Genomic DNA, 22,705 nt, shown 5'->3' with positions numbered 1-22,705 from the left:
CAGCATATAATTTGTATAAGAGTTTAGACATGCCTGTTGTGTTCTTCCGTGACTGAAGAGGTTTCAGTATCTTTAGTCACGGATTAGTTTTCACTTTGCCATAAATTTATTAACCATAAAAATCACCTGATCATCTATTTTATTGTCACAATATGCTAAACACCAGCCTTTTGATTTTTCACTGAGGTAAGCCCTCTATTTCAATTCATTACCAAAAAATAGTCACCTTACCATATTTAATGCCTGTTCAATGCAAGCCAGTTAAGATCCTGCTGTATGTAGCCAGATTGCAGATACTCTTGTTTGATTTGATTTTTTTTTAAAGAATGTAGCATCTTAGTCTGCCAGCACATCAGTGAACTTGCATTTGAGAATCCTAGTGAGATCATATGGATAGTTATATGAAATGTGCAAGCTCAGTCCTATGCTATGGTTTGCCAAAGTAAACTGCATTTAAAAGAAATTATCAAAGATTTGCTCATCCTTTCTGATATTTGAACTACATTTTGGGAAAGAGTCTAGTAAACGGGGGTTGCCTGTTTTTTTTGTGGAGTAAAACAACAAACCTTTTTGGAATATATATTCTATGACTTTGGACAGAGAGAATTGAACATTAATATAGTTTGTAACAGGGAATGACTTAATTTGAGTTGAACCTCAATTTGCCAGATTTACTTGAACTCCTGCCAAACATTATAACTAATTTAAGACTTAGCAATGTGCCCTAAACTATTATATTATAAATACTTTAACTGTTTATCAGCCTGGGCTACTAAGATGAAACAGACATTTAATTGGAAACTGCTAAACACCAATAATTGGCATCTCTCTCTCTCACCAGATTTGTCTACCTTATCAGTCATGTATTGTGGCTCATGTAAACTTCTGAAGTTAAAACAAAATCTGAAGCTTTTTTAAACTTGCTCTTTCTTAGAGAGATTCTCATATTGAACTTCCTTTTCCTGGACCACAGGTGCAATTGCTGACAGGAATTTTTACTGTTTAAGTAAATCACCTGGGTTGAGGTCTTTGTGAGTTTAGCTCAAAAATCTCCATTTGATACTCATGAGAAAAAAATAATCATTAAAATAGTTTTATTATAATAACACTAAATGTAAAACTAGAATGAATCCAGGGGCTTTTTGAGTGCTGTATATTCCATTTAATATGATCATGACCATTCTTCAATTATGTTAACTTCTGATCCCCATGACAAAAATTAAGCCTTGATTCAAAAAATCTATCAATCTTGGACTGAAGGTACTAGACAACTATCGTGCTTAGGGATAGAAATTTTCAGAGTCATGAATCACTGCATGATGAAGTTGCTTCTCATCTTATTATTAAATGGATGAGACTAAGTCTGTGATTGTATTGTCTTCAGGAGTCTTTTACACATTGAGAAATTATAATTGTGTTCATGTTACATGATGTGACTGGAAGTAGCTATTTCTCTGGTCTTAACATTCATTCTCCTTTTGTGGCACAGTGCCGATATTGTTTTAGAAACAATTGACTGAATTTTCATTTATAATCAAAATTTAATGATTATTGATTTTTGAAGTTTCTTGCATTATTCATAACATGAGTTTATACTCACTGTTCATTAAATGGTGTTGCTACTCATCACTTTCAGGAGATTATTCACTCCATAAATTGTCTTGTCTTTACTAAACCTGCAATGTGTATTTTAGCAAAACAGATCTGTACAACAGCAAAATTACTATTTAGATTGGAGCAGGATCCAAGTTAGAATACTTTAAAACAAGATATGTGGAAAATCTACACCAACTACAATCAAAATATAGTTGTTGCCATTTTTAAACAAATAATGATTTTTTTCTGTATGAAATGAATGGAACATAAACTGTTTGCTTTGACTAATTAACAATAAACCTCAAAATCAACATTTTTTCTGCTGTATTCTGAAATAACAATGGAACATCTATTCAGCATTTTAATTTTTAGGTATTTTCAGCTGGAAAACGACTTCCTTTTTAGTATGCATAGGTTGTGGTTTTGAGATTTTTTTGATAGCTCAGCCATACTTTTATCAGTGGTCTGTGATCATAAAGCCATTTATGTTCTTAACTATTAAAGGCATTATTATAGATTATGCTTTTTGGCATAAAACAGTGGGAATTTTCAGGCACAACTGAATAATATGTATTTTCTAAAGTCTGCTACTCTGATGCACTGTAAACCCATACAATCTGCCAAATCAGGTGCCTCAGCATGCAGTTATGTGGGCTTTTCTGTGTAGTGCTAGATTCCACATGACACACAGAAAGAAAAGCTGACCTTATGATTTGTATGAAATAGTTGATGTGGTCACTTTCCCGCTTTTTTTTATTACAATGACCAGTGTTGTTTATTTCTTTTCTACAGTCATGGTGGACAATTGGGAAACTGAACTGCCAGCACTGTGGGGCCCGTCTAGGGGAATTTAATTTTGTTTGCCCTGCCAAATGCCCTTGTGGGCAGACAGTGACTGTTCATATCTGCAAGCGTCGGACGGACTATGAACCGCTACATTTAATCAGAAGCACTGAGTCTGCAGAGGTGAAATCCTTGCAGAAAATACAATATATACACAGACTAGAACCTGTGGAGAAGTTGGAGCATGGGTCAAAAAATAGTTTGTTCCACTGCAGGCAAAAAGAATTTTTACATCATTTGAAAAAGATGGATCATGAACAAGGGACTGATGACCTTTGCCTGGAGGCAAGATCACACAACAGAGGAATTGTAGAAGTTGACAGCAACTTCAAAGCAGCTTATCCACAGCCATGCTCTTCTGCTTCACAGCCAGTGAGAGCCAGATGTGCAGTGAAAGGTTTTCATAAGAAGTCTTTCAGTCTGGATTTTAACAGCATAAGCTCAAAGGATGCATCAGTTAGTTCTGCTAGCATTCATGGATTGTGTCCACGATCTTCTTCTTGTGGCCTTATAATGAATCACATTGCTGAGGCTTCTAATCCGATACAGCAGATTTCAGTGTCAGAAGATACTAAACTGCAGCTGTTTGCAAGAGAAGAATCAAATGGATCTCTCTTTCCTAATCAGCACATTAAAGAGTCTGATTTTGTGTTGAACCCTCAGTCATTCCATGATCATCCAGTTGACGAAGAAGACATCGACCCTGGTCCATCTGTTCCAAGACACTGTAGGAACACAGCTGCTCACGTATCCACCATTGTTAGAGGTTGGTCTCCTGAATCAAGTACTGAAACAAGTGATGCAGAAGAGAAGGGGGAAGGACATGAAGCTGGAGCAAGCAATCCTTGTGATGATTCTGCGCCATGTGTTCCCTTATTGTCCTCTGTAGATGAGAGACCCTTGAGTAAAAGAGAGAGAAATAAACTGAAGAGTTTGAAGAGGAAACAACGGAAGTGGCAGCGATGGCATCAGAGCAAATTGAAGGAACAAAAACAGGTCAGTGCTTGAAAGCCTGAGACAGCCTACATGCAGTAATGTTAATATCAGAAAGTCAGGTTAAAATTGGAAACTACTCAGTAAAAAATAAGGAATATCAGTTAAAATATAATCTGCATTTAAATTAGAATCAAAGAGTCAGTGTTTGCATATTAAGAGCACAACTTAGGCACCAAAAGTCCCAAGTTATAAAACAAAAGTTGTTTTTAGATCAAAGCAATATTAACAGTGTACTCCTCAGGGTTTCATATTGGAGCTGCTATTATTTATGATATATTTTAATGATGGACGTTGCTGTTAAATAAAATTTGTCATTTACACAAAATATGTTATCAATGATGAGGATACTAACTAGAGTTGACATTAGAGATGAACTGGTGAAGTGTGAATGCATGTTAATGCAGACAAGTGTGAACTGAAGAGAGAGGGGAAACCAACTATACGTAATAGCAAAGCTGCAGAAACCAAGAGGCTTGGGTGCAAATATCTGAAGATGGTTGGTCAGATTATGTAAGTGAATGGAATTGCTTTATTATTGTGACATGCACCAATATATAGTAAAAAGATTTTTCTTGCAAGTGATCATATCATTACACAATGCATTGAGGAAGAACAAGGAAATGCAATAACACGATGCAAAACAAAGTGAAACAGCTAAAGAGAAAGTGCAGTGTAGGTAAATAATAAGGTGCGAGTTCATAGTGAGGTAGATTGTGAGGTCAAAAGTCCATTTATTATATTAGAGAACTAATTAATTGTTTTAAAAAAAAAGGATCTAGTGCTCTCCCAGCTTATATAATGAATAAACTCTTCTCGGGCTTCCAGCCGGGGACAGGTATCGTTTTGATGACAAACTCTGTTGTGGAGTAGAAACTATCTGTGAGTCTGGTGGTAAATGCTTTCAGGCTTTTATATTTTCTGCCAGATGGAAGGAGGAGATGAAAGAATATCTGGGGTGGATGAGGTCGACATTTATGGTAGTTGCATTACTGAGGCAGCGAGAAGTTATAGGCAAGAGTCTACGGCGGGAAGGCTGGTTCCGTGATGTGCTGAGCAGTGTCCACAACTCTGAAGTTTCTTGTGGTCATGACAGAGTAGTTACCATAATGAGCCATTATGCATTTGAATAGGATGCTTACTATGGTGCATTGCTAAAAATCAGTAAAGGTCAATGGGAAAATGCCAAATTTCTTTGGCCTTCTGAGGAAGTAGAGGCATTGCTGTGCTTTCTTGGCCATGATATCTACATGGTTGGACCAGGACAGACTATTGGTGACGTTCACTCCCAGGAACTGGAAACTCTTACCTTCTCATCTTCAATGCATAAGATTTTGGATTTCACACACAAAATGCAAAAACAAAGCATTATAAAACGCTATGAGGACCATAACTAAAATACTTTATATTGGTCATTGGATTTTAGGAAGGATGCAAAGCCCCTAGAAAGGATTTTCTGAAATGTTTCTGGGTTTGGGTATTTTGAATACAAGAAAAGGGAAGAGAGAATGGTATTTTTTAAAGAGAAGATGATTTGATAGAAATGTGCAAGTTCTTGATAGTGTAATGATGTGCCACACACAGAGCTAGCAATAACGACACGCAGTCTGTAAGTTGCACTCGAGACTAGTTTATTCAAACTTCGTGGCACTGGCTTTTACACAGTTCCGTTCCCACCCTCTCCAGGCGGAATTAACGTCCGGGGTACAGTACAAAAGTCTCTTCCCGCGCATGGGCTTTCTCCCCTTGCTGGTGAAGAAAAAGGCCCAGCGCCATTTTTTTGAGCCGGTTCGCCTGTGTAGAAAGTGGGTCGCCACGATAGGATGATTATGGAGAACCTGTCCTCAGTGGACTCCAAAAGGCATAGCAATAAAATTATTATCAAAAGGTCTAGGGCATTAAGGGGAGAGTAGAAATAAAACACTAAAAAGCAATAAGCTGTAAGTGTAGTAGATGCAGATTGCAGGACAAATATTTGAAGTTTAAAGGGCTATTGAGAAAGAATTGGAAAGTGGAATTGACTAAATTGTTCTGGTATAAGCCAGTATAATGCAGATTGATTGAATGGTTTGAACTTTACTGCTTCTGTGATTCCAAAACCTATAATAGAAAGACGAAATTGTTTCTTAAAAAAAGCTGCATTTTGATGGTGTTAAAAATTAAAATAATACCTAATTTGCAACAATAATAATAATAGACAACAATTAAAGGTATATTTAGTGTCTTCACAATTTTTGAAAGTAATTTCTGCTCTTGTAAAATAAACATAAAAATGCTCTGTTATTTTAAATGCTGAATGTCAGGTAGATTAAAAAAAACACTGTGGGGTATATAAAGAAAAAATTCCTTTGGTGGAAGAAGGGATGATAGCGAATTATCCAGTGTCATTCTGAAAGGTTAGATAAATGGCAAAATCACTTAATTAATTGTGTCCAGCTCCAATCCCAGACTTCAGGAATTCAGATGGCTCTTCTCTGGTAGATCTGGTTCAAGATGGAACTGCTGAAACAGTCTTGTGAACCTTAATGCTACATTAATGAAACAGAAAAATGGAAACATAGAAACATAGAAAAGCTACAGCACAATACAGGCCTATCAGCCCACAATGCTGTGCTGAATATGTACTTACTTTAGAAATTATCTAGGGTTACCCATAGCTCTCTATTTTTCTAAGCTCCATGTACTTATCCAGGAGTCTCTTAAAAAACCCTATTGTATCCGCCTCCACCACCGTCGCTGGCAGTCTATTCCATGCACTCACTACTCTCTGCATAAAAAACTTACCCCTGACATCTCCTCTGTACCTGCTTTCAAGAACCTTAAAACTGTGTCATCTTGTGTTAGCCATTTCAGCTCTGGGAAAAAGCCTCTGACTATCCACACGATCAATGCCTCTCATCATCTTATACACCCCTATCAGGTCACCTCCCATCCTCTGCCACTCCAAGGAGAAAAGACCGAGTCCACTCAACCTATTCTCATAAGGCATGCTCCCCAATCCAGGCAACATCCTTGTAAATCTCCATAGCACCCTTTCTATAGTTTCCACATACTTCCTGTAGTGAAGTGACCAGAACTGAGCACAGTACTCCAAGTGGGGTCTGACCAAGGTCCAAAATAGTTGTAACATTACTTCTCGACTCTTAAACTCAATCCATTGGTGGATGAAGGCCAATGCACCATATGCTTTCTTAACCACAGAGTCAACCTGCGCAGTAGCTTCGACTGTCCTGTAGACTCAGACCCCAAGATCCCTCTGATCCTCCACACTGCCAAGAGTCTTACCATTAATGCTATATTCTGCTATCATATTTGACCTACCAAAATGAACCACCACACTTATCTGTGTTGAACTCCATTTGCCATTCCTCAGCACAGTTTTGTATCCTATCGATGTCCTGCTTTAAAATCTGAGAGCCCTCCACAACATCTCCAATCTTTGTGTCATCAGCAAGTTTACGAACCCATCCCTCCACTTCCTCAACAGTTCATTTATAATAATCGCAAAGAGAAGGTGCCCCAGAACAGATGCCTGAGGCACACCACTGGTCACCGACCTCCATTCAGAATGTAACCCATCTATAACCACTCTTTGCCTTCTGCGGGCAAGCCAGTTCTGGATCCACAAAGCAAGGTCCCCATGGATCCCATGCCTCCTTACTTTCTCAATAAGCCTTGCATGGGGTACCTTATCAAATGCCTTGCTGAAATCCATATACACTACATCTACTGCTCTAACTTCATCAACATGTTTAGTCACATCGTCAAAAAATTCAATCAGACTCATAAGGCGCAACCTGCCTTTCACAAAGCCATGCTGACTATTCCTAATCATATTAGGCCTCTCCAAATGTTCATAAATCCTGCCTCTCAATATCTTTTCCATCAACTTACCAAGCAGTGAAGTAAGTCTCACTGGTCTGTAATTTCCTGGGCTATCTCTACTCCCTTTCTTGAATAAGGGAACAACATCTGCAACCCTCCTGATGCACCATCAATAACTCACACTGAGACGTAAGGCGAGATATCGGCTTTTATTGACTGGAAGAAGGAACCAGGAGTGAGTGTCCATCATACTATGTCCTGGAGACTGAGGCCGAGCGTCAGGCCTCAGATCGCCTTTATACAGGGGCCTGTGGGAGGAGCCACAGGAGCAGTCAGCAGGGGGCGTGTCCAGACAGGCACATAGTTCACCACACCTCCAATCCTCCAGAACCTCACCTATCCCCGTTGATGATGCAAAGATCATTGCCAGAGACTCAGCAATCTGCCAGAGGCTCAGCAATCTTGAATAACCTCCAGGTTTTGCTCCAAATTGCACACTGGCCTTATTTAGAAACATCCAAGAAGCATCCCTTTACTTGTTTTGTTTATGCCCTGAAACACTCTACTTAACAACACAGTGAAGGTAATTTTATTAGCAGGAATGCAGCTTTTCAAGAAGGTGTCACATCATCAGGTTTTCAAAGGCAACTAGGAATGAGCATTTAACACTAGTTTTATCAAGTAAAGCTTTTACCTGTAAATGAATACTAAATGTAAATGTAAATAAATGAAGTGATGAATACAGCCCAGTCCATCATGGCTAAAGTCCTCCCCCCATTGAGTACATCTACACAGAGCATTGTCACAGGAAAGCAGCATCTATCATCAGGGACTCCCACCACCCAAGTCATGCTTTCTTTTTGCTGCTGCCATCAGGAAGAAGGTACAGGAGCCTCAGAACCCACCCCACCAGGTTCAGGAGCAGTTATTACCCCACAACCATCAGGCTCTTGAACCAAAAAGGGATAACTTCATTCATTTTCACTTGCCCCATCACTGAACTGTTCCCACAACCTGTGGACTCTTCATCTCATGTTGTCATTAATTATTGCTTATTTATTTATTATTATTCTTTCTTTCTTTTTGTACTTGCACAGTTGTTATATTTTGCCCACTGATTGAACTCTCAAGCTTGTGCAGTCTTCCATTGATTCTATTATGGTTATTATTCTATGATGGAGTTATTGAGTATGTCTGCAAGAAAATGAATCTTAGTGTTTTATATAGTGACATATATGTACTTTGATAATAGATTTACTTTGAACTCTGAATAAAAGAAAGCGGAGAAACTTGTTGAAAGGTGAAGCATATATTTACAGTGAATTAAAGACTATTTTGTTCTGGAAATTAGTTAAGCAGAACCATGCTCTTTAAGTGCTAGAACATATATCAGAGGATGCATTTGGGTTGGCAATTGTTGTGTGAGCAGTGAGGAATGAGCAGAAAGATACATCCAGGTTGGAATCCAAGTAGAGGCAATAGGATCTGTACCACAGTATTCTGTGAAGACTGAGCTCAGTGACAGTAATACTAAGCGGGTGAACAATATTGATCTGGGCACTGCTATTGCTGATGTACTAAGGCAAAGTTTGTAGAAACCAAATAACCTCACTAGCGCATCTTTGAAATATGTGAAGAAGCTGGAGAACCCAGTAGAAACTCTCTAAGCCTTGGGGAGGTTGTGTATACCTGAGGTCTGAGAGGAACCCATGTCCTTGGAACCACGAGGAGCAGACTCAATCATTGAGCAACCATGCCACCCATTCAGAACCAAGAGGTGAGCGCATCACCAAGATCCAAGATGTTGCTATAGCAATCAGGCCATTAATGTAACTGGTCAATTAACCTCCTAGATAGTCTGATGATGACATTTTGAGATCAGGGCAGGTGAAGGAGCTTTGGTGGTTGCATCTGATTGTTCCCTACCATGGCATGACAATTTTCCTCAAATGACATAAGATTGTACTTCCGTAAAAGAGTTAGATAACTGATATGGTTGTATACAATAAAGTACAGTGGAAATGAAACAGTTAATAAAAACCACTTGGGAGCCAAGAGAGGGTTACAAGATTGATTAAACGCTGACTGATGCAGGGCTACAACCTGATTGCATAACCTGTGGAAGCAGATGGTTAAGGTGACCAGGGTTTCAGCAGGGGAGGGCTACGACTACTGGGATTGTGTAGGAATATGTTCTCATCCCTTGCTGTTTCTGGTATTTAATGAAGAAATAGAGTTAAAAGCAAGGGTCAAGATCTAAAATAGTTAATCCTGTTGATAGTGAGAAAAAATTATAGAAAAAATAACAAAAACTCCTGATGCCACTTACTGCATACTTTTCACTTATGTTTGACCTCCAAAAGTGCAACACCTTCATAGTTAACCTGTTTAAACTGTATCTGCCTTTTCTTTGTCCATGTTTTCAATGTTGCAGCTATATAGTACCTAGTCAGACCCCACTTGGAGTACTGTGCTCAGTTCTGGTCGCCTCACTACAGGAAGGATGTGGAAGCCATAGAAAGGGTACAGAGGAGATTTACAAGGATGTTGCTTGGATTGGGGAGCATGTCCTTATGAAGATAGTGAACTCGGCCTTTTCTCCTTAGAGCGACGAGGATGAGGGGTGACCTGACAGAGGTGTATAAGATGATGAGAGGCATTGATCGTGCGGATAGTCAGAGGCTTTTTCCCAGGGCTGAAATGGTTGCCACAAGAGGACTCAGGTTTAAGGTGCTGGAGAGTAGGTACAGAGATGTCATGGGTAAGTTTTTTACTCAGAGAGTGGTGAGTGCATGGAATGGGCTACCGGCAGCGGTGGTGGAGGCGGATACGATAGGGTCTTTTAAGAGACTTTTGGATAGGTACATGGAACTTAGAAAAATAGAGGGCTGTAGGTAAGCCTAGTAATTTCTAGGCTAGGGACATGTTCAGCACAACCTTGTGGGCCGAGGGGCCTGTATTGTGCTTCAGGTCTTCTATGTTTGTAACCTATGTACTTCTGTGTCCTTTGACCATCTTTTTCAATATCCTGAACTCCTCCAGTTTATGAGGTACCCGTAACCTTCCTAACCAACCAATCTACATTTATATCCAAACGAATTGCATGTGTCGCACGCAACAGACATCCCAGCACTGATCCCTGCAGAATAGCAAGGGCAGAGTTCCAGTCAGAATCCATAACAGTGATTGCCTCTTTATTATTTCACAGCTCTGTCCAGAATAATGGGATTGCTCTACTGGGAGACAAAACTGGCCAGGAAGCCAAATAACAGCTTTCTGTGTCATAATACATATGTAAGGTAGTAAGGGCCTGGAACTTACTGCCTAGTAGAGTGGTAGAGACAAAAACCCTCACTGTATTTAACAAATAGTTAGATTGTATTCGTAAGAACTGTGATATGCAGAGCTACAACCTGAATCCAGAACCTGTGAATTCACTTTCAAGGCCTTTACAACTCACATTCTCGGTATTTATTATTATTTTTTGTATTTGCACAGTTTGTCTTTTTTGTACATTGAATTGTCAGTCTGTGTGTGGGGTTTCATTGATTCTGTTGTATTTTTGTACTGCTGTGAATGTCTGCAATGAAATTAATCTCAGGGTAGGATATGGTGACATATACATTGATAATAAATTTACTTTGAACTTTGAATTTTGACCTTGTTTTGGAAGATGGCATTATCTGTGACTAGTGCACACATCACTGGCAGAATGGCTCCAGAAGGGTGACTTCTGTGATTATTACCCTTTAAAAGCCATTATTTGCTTTTCCAACTGTGGCACTTTACAGCCAATAGTATGCTCAGTGTAATTGCTCTTATAATGTAGAAAACAGCAGTTGGTTTGGATAAGTGAGTTGTTAATGACCGAATAACCTGTTTTAGTGGGAGATAACCTTTCTTTATCTTCTAATGAAGCTGTACTTTAATAAGAAAAAGGGAAGGGAAAAGATAGAGATCAAAAGTAATTCAAACATGTTAACTCTGGTTAATTTAGCTAGTTTTAGTTGGTTTGTATAAGTCCATCCAGCAATAAATTTTTTTCTCTTGGTGACACATGAAACATTACAAATTATTATATGTTATTGGAAGTTGCAAAACTTAACGTTTGTGGCAGCATAATGTGAATCATCCGACCATGAAGAACATTGTCTAAATATATGGTAAGTTTAAGAAAGCCAGGCTTTAATTGTGTGTTGATCCCTGCAGTGCTGTATACCATTTTTGTACCCTGCTTCAAACTGCAAAAGTACAAATTTCTGTTTGGAAGCAACATGCTGTGAGCTTGCCTATGCACATGGTTTGATTAGTTATCATCAAACTCATGATAATGTAAGTATAATGATAGCAATAAAACTAACATGGTGCTATAAGAAAAGATTAAAGGGATCAGAGAAACGCTGGACAGCTGGAATAAAATGTCACTGATAGATTGTACAAGCAAGCATGAAAGAAAAGAAAAATTCAAATTAAGATTTTACTTATAATCTTTTTATCTGAAATTTTTATCCTGAAATAAAACAAGTATTGTGAAGCCTTTCTATTTATATTTTGAAATTTACATACAGCCTGTGGTCTGCAACTATGTGACTAAGGTTAGAAGTATGTGGGCCTCTGTTACTAGAGGATTTGAATTAGAACCATTAGGAAATATTTTTGCTTTTATATAGTGCTTTGATCGTACCACACTTAGGGTTTTGTGTGGTGTTAGTTCTAGTCCAAGTTCAAGTTTACTGTCCATATACTGTATACAACCAAACAAAACAACATTCCTCTGGACCACAGTGCACTCACACAACATATATCAGGCTGCACTTAAACCAAGATACTATGCTATAAATAAGTCAATAAAATATATTTCAAATATAATGCATGTAGTAAGGTGCAGCACAAGTAAACTGTAAATAGTACTATAAACAGCTCGCTGTTTTAGTGAAGAGACAGGGTGGCAGGGTATTCATTAGTCTCACAGCCCAAGGGAAGAAGATGTTATCCAGTCTAGTAGTCCAAGTCCTGGTGCTTTTTTATCTCCTTCCTGATGTTAGTGGGTCAGGAGATTGTGGAATTGGGTAGTGGGGTTCCTCAAAAATGCCTTGTGTTATTCATCTACATTGTTGCCGATGATCATCAGTGAACTTGATGCAGTTTGAGCTGAATCGGGCAGTGCAGTCGTGAGTTAGTAGCAGGCTGAGCACACAACCCTGAGCAGCATGAGTGCTCAGTGTGTTGGAGCTTGAGATGTTGCTGCAACTCTGACTGACTGGAGTCTTTCCTTTAAGAAGATCCAGTTACAGAGAGGGGTATTGAGCCTCAACAACAAGGACAGCTTACCCATCAGTGTCAGAGCAATGATCATGGCAAGCATCAAGCTGAAGTCGATGAACAACATCTTGGGGTACAGGACACCTGTTTCTTGGTGGGACAGGAAGGAGTGGATAGCCAAGGCTATGGCATCATCAATGGACTGGTTTGAGGGGTAAGCAACCTGCAATGTAGTTGGAATGTGGGAGTTTATACAGTCTATTGCCAGCTACTTAAAGCACTTCATGATTGTTGAAGTCAGTGCCACTGGGCGGTAATCATTTAGGCCAGTTACTATTGCTCTTCGTGGCACCAAAATGATGGTGGCCGCCTTGAAGCCTGCAGGGACAGTGAACTGTTTCACAGAGATATTAAAGGTATCTGTTCAGCCTCTGTTAGTTGGACTGCACAGTCCCTCAGCACCTGAACAGATACGTTGTCTGGCCTTGCAGCTTGGTATGCATTTACCGTGGCTGATGGTGCCATAGCTTCAGCCATCCACTCCAGTTACAGCCAGACAGGGTGCCTGTTCCTCAGGAAGAGAGGGGCTTTCCTTGATCCCACAGTTGTCAATTGGTCAAGTCATGTATAGAACACATTCAGCATATCAGGAACGAAGGATTTTCTGTGTGTGCTCAGGCTTTGTTAGTCTCCATACACTGCCGTAAAAAATTACTAGAAAAGTTCCAGTGATGAATGTTGCATAAGGAAAGATTTAGTGAGCAAATCCTTATTCTCTGGAGTTTAGAAGAATGAAAAGAGATCTCATTGAAATTTGCACAATTCTTAAAGTTTAGAGTGGAGGGATGTGTCGTTACTTTGTTCCCTTAACTGAGGACTCTAGGAACATGGGACAAAGATTCACAATAAAGGGGAGGCTTTATAGCATTGAGATGAGGAAAACATTATTTCCTCAAAGGTTAGAAACATAGAAAATAGGTGCAGGAGTAGGTCATTCGGCCCTTTGATTCTGCACCACCATTCAGTATGATCATGGCTGATCATCTAATTCAGAACCCTGTACCTGCTTTCTCTCCATACCCCCTGATCCCTTTAGCCACAAGGGCCATATCTAACTTCCTCTTAAATATAGCCAATGAACTGGCCTCAACTGTTTCCTGTAGCAGAGAATTCCACAGATTCACCACTCTCTGTGTGAAGAAGTTTTTCCTCATCTCGCTCCTAAAAGGCTTCCCCTTTATCCTTAAACTGTGCCCCCTCTTTCTGGACTTCCCCAACATCTGAAACAATCTTCCTGCATCTAGCCTGTCCAATCCTTTTAGAATTTTATACGTTTCAATAAGATCCCCCCTCAATCTTCTAAATTCCAGTTAGTATAAGCCTAGTCGATCCAGTCTTCCTTCATATGAAAGTCCTGCCATCCCAGGAATCAATCTGGTGAACCTTCTTTGTACTCCCTCAATGGCGAGAATGTCTTTCCTCAGATTAGGGGACCAAAACTGCACACAATACTCTAGGTACGGTCTCACCAAGGCCTTGTACAACTGCAGTAGAACCTCCCTGCTCCTGTACTCAAATCTTTTTGCTATGATTGCCAACATACCATTTGCCTTTTTCACAGCCTGCTGTACCTGCATGCCCACTTTCAATGACTGGAGTACAATGACACCCAGGTCTCGTTGCACCTCCCCTTTTCCTAATCAGCCACCATTCAGTTCATAATATGTTTTCCTGTTCTTGCAACCAAAGTGGATAACCTCACATTTATCCACATTAAATTGCATCTGCCATGAATTTGCCCACTCACCTAACCTATCCAAGTCACCCTGCATCGTCTTAGCATCCTCCTCATAGCTAACACCACTGCCCAGCTTTGTGTCATCCACAAATTTGAAGATGCTGCATTTAATTCCCTCGTCTAAATCATTAATATATATTGTAAACAACTGGGGTCCCAGCACTGAGCCTTGCAGTACCCCACTGCCTGCCATTCTGAAAAGATCCCATTTACTCCCATTCTTTGCTTCCTGTCTGCCAACCAATTCTCTATCCACATCAATACCGTGCCCCCAGTACCGTGTGCTTTAGGTTTGCACACTAATCTTCTGTGTGGGACCTTGTCAAAAGCCTTTTGAAAATCCAAATATACCACATCCACTGTGAACATGTGATTTCTGAGACCGTCTATCCAATAGTGCTGTGAGGTCTCAGTCATTGTGGACATAAAGGCAATCAAGGGCTTGGTGCTGAAAGATGGTGGGAGGTGGAAGATCAGCCATGGTCTTGATGAATGACAGACAAGGTTCAAAGGGTCAGATAGACTCCTTCCGTAGATATTTCTTACATATTGTTAGGTTGCTTCCAGACAAAGTGTTTCAGATAGAGTCTGATAATTACTTCTTTAAGCTCTAGCATAACTTCTTCTGTATTCCAAAGAATTTACTGTAGCTGCCTTCAAATTTTAATGATTTGCAATCAATAGACAATGGACAGTAGGTGCAGAAGTAGTCCATTCGGCCCTTCGAGCCTGCACCGCCATTCTGAGATCATGGCTGATCAATTCCTATCAATACCCGGTTCTTGCCTTGTCCCCATATCCCTTGATTCCCCTATCCATAAGATACCTATCTAGCTCCTTCTTGAAAGCAGCCAGAGAATTGGCCTCCACTACCTTCCGAGGCAGTGCATTCCAGACCCCCACAACTCTCTGGGAGAAGAAGTTTTTCCTTAACTCTGTCCTAAATGACCAACCCCTTATTCTCAAACCATGCCCTCTGGTACTGGACTCTCCCAACATCTGGAGCATATTTCCTGCCTCTATCTTGTCCAATCCCTTAATAATCTGATATGTTTCAATTAGATCCCCTCTCAATCTCCTTAATTCCAGCGTGTACAAGCCCAGTCTCTCTAACCTCTCTGCGTAAGACAGTCCAGACATCCCAGGAATTAACCTTGTTGTGGTCATACATAACCAAATCCTTGCTTCTGTTTTGTTCTGATTTCCTGCCATTTTAATGTTTCTTTCTTGAATTCCAAACAAAATCTTGCACAGTTATACATGTCAAAGTCTACTACCTTGTAAAAGGTGCTTTCCTGGCATAAATGATGATTAAACTCTTTGTAGGCTTCCAGCCGGGTACAGGTATCAATCTTAACCGATATTTTGATGACAAACTCAAATGTCTTAATCAGGGGTGATACTTGGGCCATCAATGATTTCCTTTTCCAAGAGATGGCAGATAAAGATGGCAGAGTTTGTCATCGAAATGTCAGTTAAAGTCAATACCTGTACCCAGATGGAAGCTCAAGCAGCGTTTATTCATCTGCCTCCCTTAGCTTGCCACCCTCAAGCAATGATTCCATTCACCTTTGCAACTTCCTACTCTGATCTGGGGTATTATTTATCCTTTTAACTGAGAATTGTCTATACAGTTTGAAAATGTTGTAAATAGTGTGGGATGGGGAGTCGAGCCTCTGTGTATATCAGGCCAGACAGATTGAATTTAATTTAATTTATTAGCAGCTGTAAATTAATTGACGTTCAGTATTTGAAGCTTTTAATAATTTAAGAACTTTTGTCAAATGTTTAACTGACAAAATAATTAATGGTGCATTTTATGCTTGATTTTCTATTTCAACATAAACAATGTTCAAAGTCATATTTCAGATGGTATGATTGTTCAAAAAGTTAAATATCTATGTTACATGTAGGATTAGCATAAGTTTCATTACACAACCTTAACAGAGCTTTGACATTCTGTGTGATGGAAAATAATGCTTTCCTTGTTTATTGTTTTTGAAATCCTAAACTAAAACAATCAGTTTTCTTTTCTTTTCAGGTACTTGTAAAATTTGAAAAGCATATTAATAGAGCTTATTCACATCTTTAGCTGTTTTTCTCAGTTTACTTTGAATGGAGACATAAAATCAAAAGCGGTCAATGTGGACTCAGAATAGATAAACCTTAGATCAGAGAATAAGTGCAGAACTGGGTATGGCAATAAATTACAAAAAAGTGAGCAGATGAATTTTATTCCTTTTACCATTGGAAAGCTTTGATTCAAGCTGCCTTCAGTTTTACTCTACTGAGCAGGAGATAGAGAGGAGCTACAAGGAGTTAGTCACCTCGAGGCTGTAGGATTTAGGTAAGTGGGTGACGGTCAGGGAAGGGATGGGAAGAGCTCAGATAGTAGAGAGCACCCTGTGGCCACCCCACCTCAGTAATCATTACCTCGTTGCGGGGGGGGGGGGTGTCCTGACAGAGGATGGCCACAGTGATCGAGTCTCTGGCACTGAGCCTGATTCCGTGGTGCAAAAGGGAGAGAAGAATATGAGGAATGCAGTAGTCATAGGGGATTCCATAGTGAGGAGAACAGACTGGTGATTCTGACAGCCTAATAGAGATGCCCACATGGTGTGTTGCCTCCCAGTGCCAGGGTACAGCATGTCTTGGATCGGGTGCAGAGTATTTTGAAGGAATATTTCTGGAGGAGGTCCTGAAGAGAGAATTCAGGGGGTTAAGTAGGAAACTGAAAAGCAGGACCTCTAGGGTAGTAATCTCAGGATTGCTGCCTTTGCCTGTGCCACGTGCTAGCGAGTGCAAGAATAGCATGATCAGGCATATTAATGTGTGGCTGGGAGCCTGGATCATTGGGACCTCTTCTGAGGGAGGTGTGACCTGTACAAAATGGATGGGTTACACCCGAACCCAATGGGGTTCAATATCCTAGCGGATACAATTAATAGAGCTGTTAGGGAGGGTTTAAACTAATTTGGCAGGGGGATAGGACCAGAGTGATAAGGTTGAGGAAGGGGAAATCAGAAATAAATCTAAGATAATGTGCAACAGAGATTATCGAAAGAACAAGTAGAAGGTGAGGCTTAATTGCAGCCAGTGGGATGAGTTACAGGGCAATAGAGGTGTGGTGTAGTTAAAACAGAAAGCAACAAATACTGGACTGAAAGTGTTATATTTGAATGGACGATCTCGAAAGTTAGTTACAAATTGGAAAATATGACTTTGTGGTTATCTCTGAAACCTGGCTAAAGGATGGCTGCCATTGGGAGCTGAATGTTCAAAGATATAGGGTGTTTCGGAAAGATAGGTTAGTTGGCAGAGGGGGTGGTGGGCTCTGTGTATAAGAAATAATATTAAATCATTAGTAAGAGATGACATGGGACTGGAAGGTGTAGAGTCACTGTGGGTTGAGTTAAGAAATAGCGAGGATAAAAAGACCCTAATGGCAGTTGTATACAGGCCTCCAAACAGCAGCCAGGATGTGGATCACAAATTATGGCAAGGGATAGAAAAGTCATGTCAGAAAGACAATGTCATTATAATGGTTGCGGATTTTAACATGAAAGTGGATTGGGAAAACCAGGACCTCAAGAGAGAGAATTTGTAGTATGTCTAAGGGATAGCTTTTTAGAACAGCTTGTTGTTGAGACACTAGGGGATCAGCTGTGCTGGATTGGGTGTTGTGCAATGATCCGGAGGTGATAAGAGAGCGTGAGGTTAAGGAATCCTTAGGGAGCAGTAATCATAATATGATCAAGTTCATATTGAAATTTGAGAGAGAAAAAATAAAATCCAATGTGTTGGTATTTCAGTGGAATAAAGGAAACTACAATGGCATGAGAGGGGAACTGGCCAAAGTTGACTAGAAAGGGACATTTGCAAGAAAGACAGCAGAGCAGCAATGTCTGGAGTTTCTGGGAAAAGTAATGGAAGTGCAGGACAGATATATTCCAAATAGGAAGAAATTTTCGAATGGAAGAAGGACACTATCGAGGTTGACAAGTGAAGTTAGAGCCAAAGTAAAAGCAAAAGAGAGGGCATGCAAGGAAACAAAAGCTAGTGAGAAGTTAGAGAATTGGGAAGCTTTTAAAAACTTGCAGAAGGAAACTAAGAAGGTCATTAGGAAGGAAAAGATGAATTATGAAAGGAAGGTGGTGACTAATATCAAAAAAAATATGAAAAGTTTTTTTGAGTATATGAAGTTAAGGGTAGATACAGGACCAATAGAAAATCATGCTGGAGATATTGTAATGAGAGATGGCAGAGGAACTGACTGCATATTTTGCATCAGTCTCCACAGTGGAAGACATCTGCAGGATACCAGACATTCAAGAGTGTCAGGGAAGTGAAGTACAGTTGGCCCTCCTTATCCGTGAATTCCGCATGCACGAATTCAACCAACCGCGAGTTGTGAAAACCCGGAAGTGCTCTTCCAGCACGTGTTGTTTGAGCCAGTGCAGACTTTTTTTTCTTGTCACTATTCCTTAAACAATGCAGTATAACAACTATTTACATAGCATTTACATTGTATTAGGCATTATAAGTAATCTAGAGATGATTTAAAGTATACGGGAGGATGTGTGTGGGTTATTGTGGATCGGGATTGAAAATAATCATAAGTTCTCTCACTAAGTAAGTCAGAACAGGTACATTTGGTATTATTTAGTGTCAGTTAGTCAAATTTTTGTCTTAGTACATAGTATATATTTTACCTTTCTATGCATATAAAACACTTAAGAACGTATGTTTCAGCGCCGGGTTTGGGAACGGAAGTTCTCGGGACTCGGGATAGACCGTTCCTGAGTGCGCTTTCCACCATGCCGATAGTTCCGATCGTTGACTGACATAGCCTAACACTTTTCCAATGACCGATAGCATTTCACCTCTTTCCGATCGCTTTATTATTTCCACTTTATTTTCAATCGTGTTCGTGATTATTTTCGTGAACAGTAACACTGCGGATTCAGATTTCTACCGCTGGGTCCTAATGTCCACCACACTGAGACAGGTTGAATAAGGTCTTGGGTTCTGCTGGGTCCTAGGGTCCACCACATTAAGACAGGTTGAATAAGGGACTTGAGCTTCCGTGAATTTTGTTATCTGCGAGGGGTCCTGGAACCAATCCCCCGCGGATAAGGAGGGCCGACTGTATATGCAGTGAAAATTGTGACTGAGAAGGTGCTCAGGAAGTTTAATGGTCTGAGGGTGGATAAATCTCCTGGACCTGATGGAATGCACCCTTGGGTTCTGAGGGAAGTAGCTGGAGAGATTGTGGAGGCATTAACAATGATCTTTCAAGAATCGATAGATTCTGGCATTGTACCAGATGACCGGAAAATTGCAAATGTTACTCTGCTATTTAAGAAGGATGGGAGGCAGCAGAAAGGAAACTATAGACCTGTTAGCCTGACATCAGTGGTTGGGAAGTTGTTGGAATTGATTGTTAGGGATGAGATTATGGAGTACCGGAGGCACATGACAAGATAGGTCAAAGCCAGCATGGTTTCCTGAAAGGAAAATCCTGCCTAACCAACCTACTGCAGTTTTTTTGAGGAAATTACAAGCAGGGTTGACAAAGGAGATGCAGTAGATGTGTACTTGGATTTTCAGAAGGCCTTTGATAAGGTGCCACACATGAGGCTGCTTAGCAAGATAAGAGCCTATGGAATTACAGGGGAGTTACTAGCATGGGTGTAGCATTGTCTGATCGGCAGAAAACAGAGAGTGAGAATAAAGGGATCCTATTCTGTCTGGTTACCAGTGGAGTTCTACAGGGATCGGTGTTGGGACCACTGCTTTTTATGATGTATGTGAGTGATTTGGACAATGGGATTAATGGATTTTTGGTTAATTTTGCCAATGATACAAAGATAGGTGGAGGAGCAGGTAGTGTTGAGGAAACATTATATACTAGACAAGTTTATAGAGGAATTTAAGGTGGGGGGTTTTATGGGAGGCAGGGTTTAAGGGTCAGTACAACATTGTGGGCCCAAGGGCCTGTACCGTGCTGTACTATTCTATGTTCTATTTTCTAAACAGAGAGCCTGCAGAGAGACTAAGATAGTTTAGGGGAATGGGCAAAGAACTGGCTAATGAAATACAATGTTGGAAAGTGTATGTTCATGCACTTTGGTGGAAGAAATAAATGGGCAGCCTGTTATTTAGATGGAGAGAGAATTCAAATAGCAGAGATCCAAAGGGATTTGAAAGCCCTTGTGCAAGATACCCTAAAGGTTAACCACCAGGTTGAGTCAGTGGTGAAGAAGATGAATGCAATGTTGGCATTCATTTCTAGAGGTATAGAGTATAAGGGCAGGGATGTGATGTTGAGGCTCTATAAGGCACTCATGAGACTACACTTGGAGTATTGTGTGCAGTTTTGGGCTCCTTATTTTAGAAAGGATATACTGACATTGGAGAAGGTTCAGAGAAGATTCACAAGAATGATTCCAGGAATGAAAGTGTTACCATATGAGGAACATCTGCCAGCTCTTGGGCTGTATTCCCTGGAGTTCAGGAGAATGAGGGGTGGGGGGGATCTCATAGAACCATTCTGAATGTTAAAAGGCCTGAACAGATTAGATATGGAAAAGTTATTTCCCATGGTAGGGGAGTCTTGGACAAAAGGGCACAACTTCAGGATTGAAGAATGTCCACTTAGAACAGAGGTGCAGAGAAATTAATTTAGTCAGAGGGTGGTAAATCTGTGAAATTTGTTGCCACATATTCTGTGGAGGCCAAGTAATTGGATGCATTTAAGGCAGAGGTGATAGGTTCTTGATTAGCCAGGGCATCAAAGGATATGGGGAGAAGGCAGGGGAATGGGGATGACTGGAAGAATTAGATCAGCCCACGATTGAATGGCATAGCAGACTTGATGGGCCAAATTGCCTCCTTTTGCTTTTACATCTTATGGTCTAATAAAAGCAATTGGAATTTTCATTTTTTATCAGCTGAACAATTAGGTAGAAAGTTGGTTGCTATAGCTGATGATGTACAATTTTCATACTGTGGAATGTAAATTAGTTAAAAAATTTTAGTCATATTCTTTCATTGCTATTTCCTATTATTTTGGTTAAGTTCTTCAATGCATCATGATCTTTTGAAGTATCAGAACAGAGTTATGTTTGGTTTTGCCCTTTGTTTGACAAACTTGGCCTCCATGATTGGTTGGTCCCTTCCTTTTGATTTCACTTCTTTTTGTTGTTGCATCTTGAAATTAGATTAAATTGAGAACAGAAGAAAAGAAAAACTTCTCTGAAGAAAGCACCACAGCTGAGGCCTTTGTCCACCAGAGTTCAAGCTCCAGCTGGAGGTCTATATGGAGGTTATAAATAGTTGAGAAGAATAATTCCAACAATCAGTAATATTATAAAGATGAAGTTGATTCATTTTGTGTTCCTTCTACCCCATTAGGTTTCCTTTATAGTTAATATCTATTAATTCAGTTCCTGGAATGTGAGAATAACTAGCAAGACCAACATTTACTGTCCAAACCTACTTCTTCAGTCCTGATGAAGAGTCTTGGCCCGAAACATCAATGACTTATTCCTTTCCATAGAGTTCCTCCAGCACTTTGTATGTATTACATAGAAACATAGAAAACCTACAGCACAATACAGCCCTGTCAGAGGGCTGTGGGTAAGCCGAGGTAGTTCTAAGGTAAGGACATGTTCAGTACAGCTTTGTGGGCCAAAGGGCCGGTATTGTGCTGTAGGTTTTGTATGTTTTTATATAAGGTTTCCACCTCCACCACTGCTGCCAGCAGCCCACTCCATGCACTCACCACTCTCTGCGTAAAAAAACTTAACCCTGACATCTCCTCCATACCTGCTTCCAAGCACCTTAAAACTGTGCCCTCTCATGCTAGCCATTTGTGCCTTGGGAAAAGGCCTCTGATTGTCCACACGATCAATGCCTCTCATCATCTTATACACCTCTATCAGGTCACCTCACATCCTCCATCGCTCTAAGGAGAAAAGGCCGAGTTCACTCAACCTATTCTCATGAGGCATGCTCTCCAATCCAGGCAACATCCTTGTAAATCTCCTCTGCACCCTTTCTATGGTTTCCACATCCTTTCTGTAGTGAGGCGACCAGAACTGAGCACAGTACTCCAAGTGGGGTCTGACTAGGGTCCTATATACCTGCAACATTACCTCTCAGCTCCTGAACTCAATCCCACGATTGATGAAGGCCAATATACCATACACCTTCTTAACCACAGAGTCACCCTGCACAGCAGCTTTGAGTGGCCTATGTCTTCAGACCCAAGATCCCTCTGATCCTCCACACTGCCAAGAGTCTTGCCATTCTGCCATCATATTTGACCTACCAAAATGAACCACCTCACACTTATCTGGGTTGAATTCCATCTGCCACTTCTCA

At 40.3% G+C, this 22,705-nt stretch overlaps 1 protein-coding gene across 1 annotated transcript in view; it reads left to right on the top strand.

Annotated features, from left to right (window-relative positions):
• The window catches only part of rnf180a (ring finger protein 180a), a 149,180-nt gene that overhangs the window by 53,246 nt on the left and 73,229 nt on the right, over positions 1-22,705 (top strand). Inside the window, exon 6 of the mRNA XM_059989329.1 lies at positions 2,389-3,435. Coding sequence (XP_059845312.1) covers positions 2,389-3,435 — 1,047 coding nt within the window. The remainder of the gene's footprint in view (positions 1-2,388; positions 3,436-22,705) is intronic.

The sequence above is a fragment of the Hypanus sabinus genome, chromosome 14 (genome assembly GCF_030144855.1).
Source record: "Hypanus sabinus isolate sHypSab1 chromosome 14, sHypSab1.hap1, whole genome shotgun sequence".
NCBI classification, from domain to species: Eukaryota; Metazoa; Chordata; class Chondrichthyes; order Myliobatiformes; family Dasyatidae; genus Hypanus; species Hypanus sabinus.
This window is presented reverse-complemented; position numbering and strand designations above follow the sequence as displayed.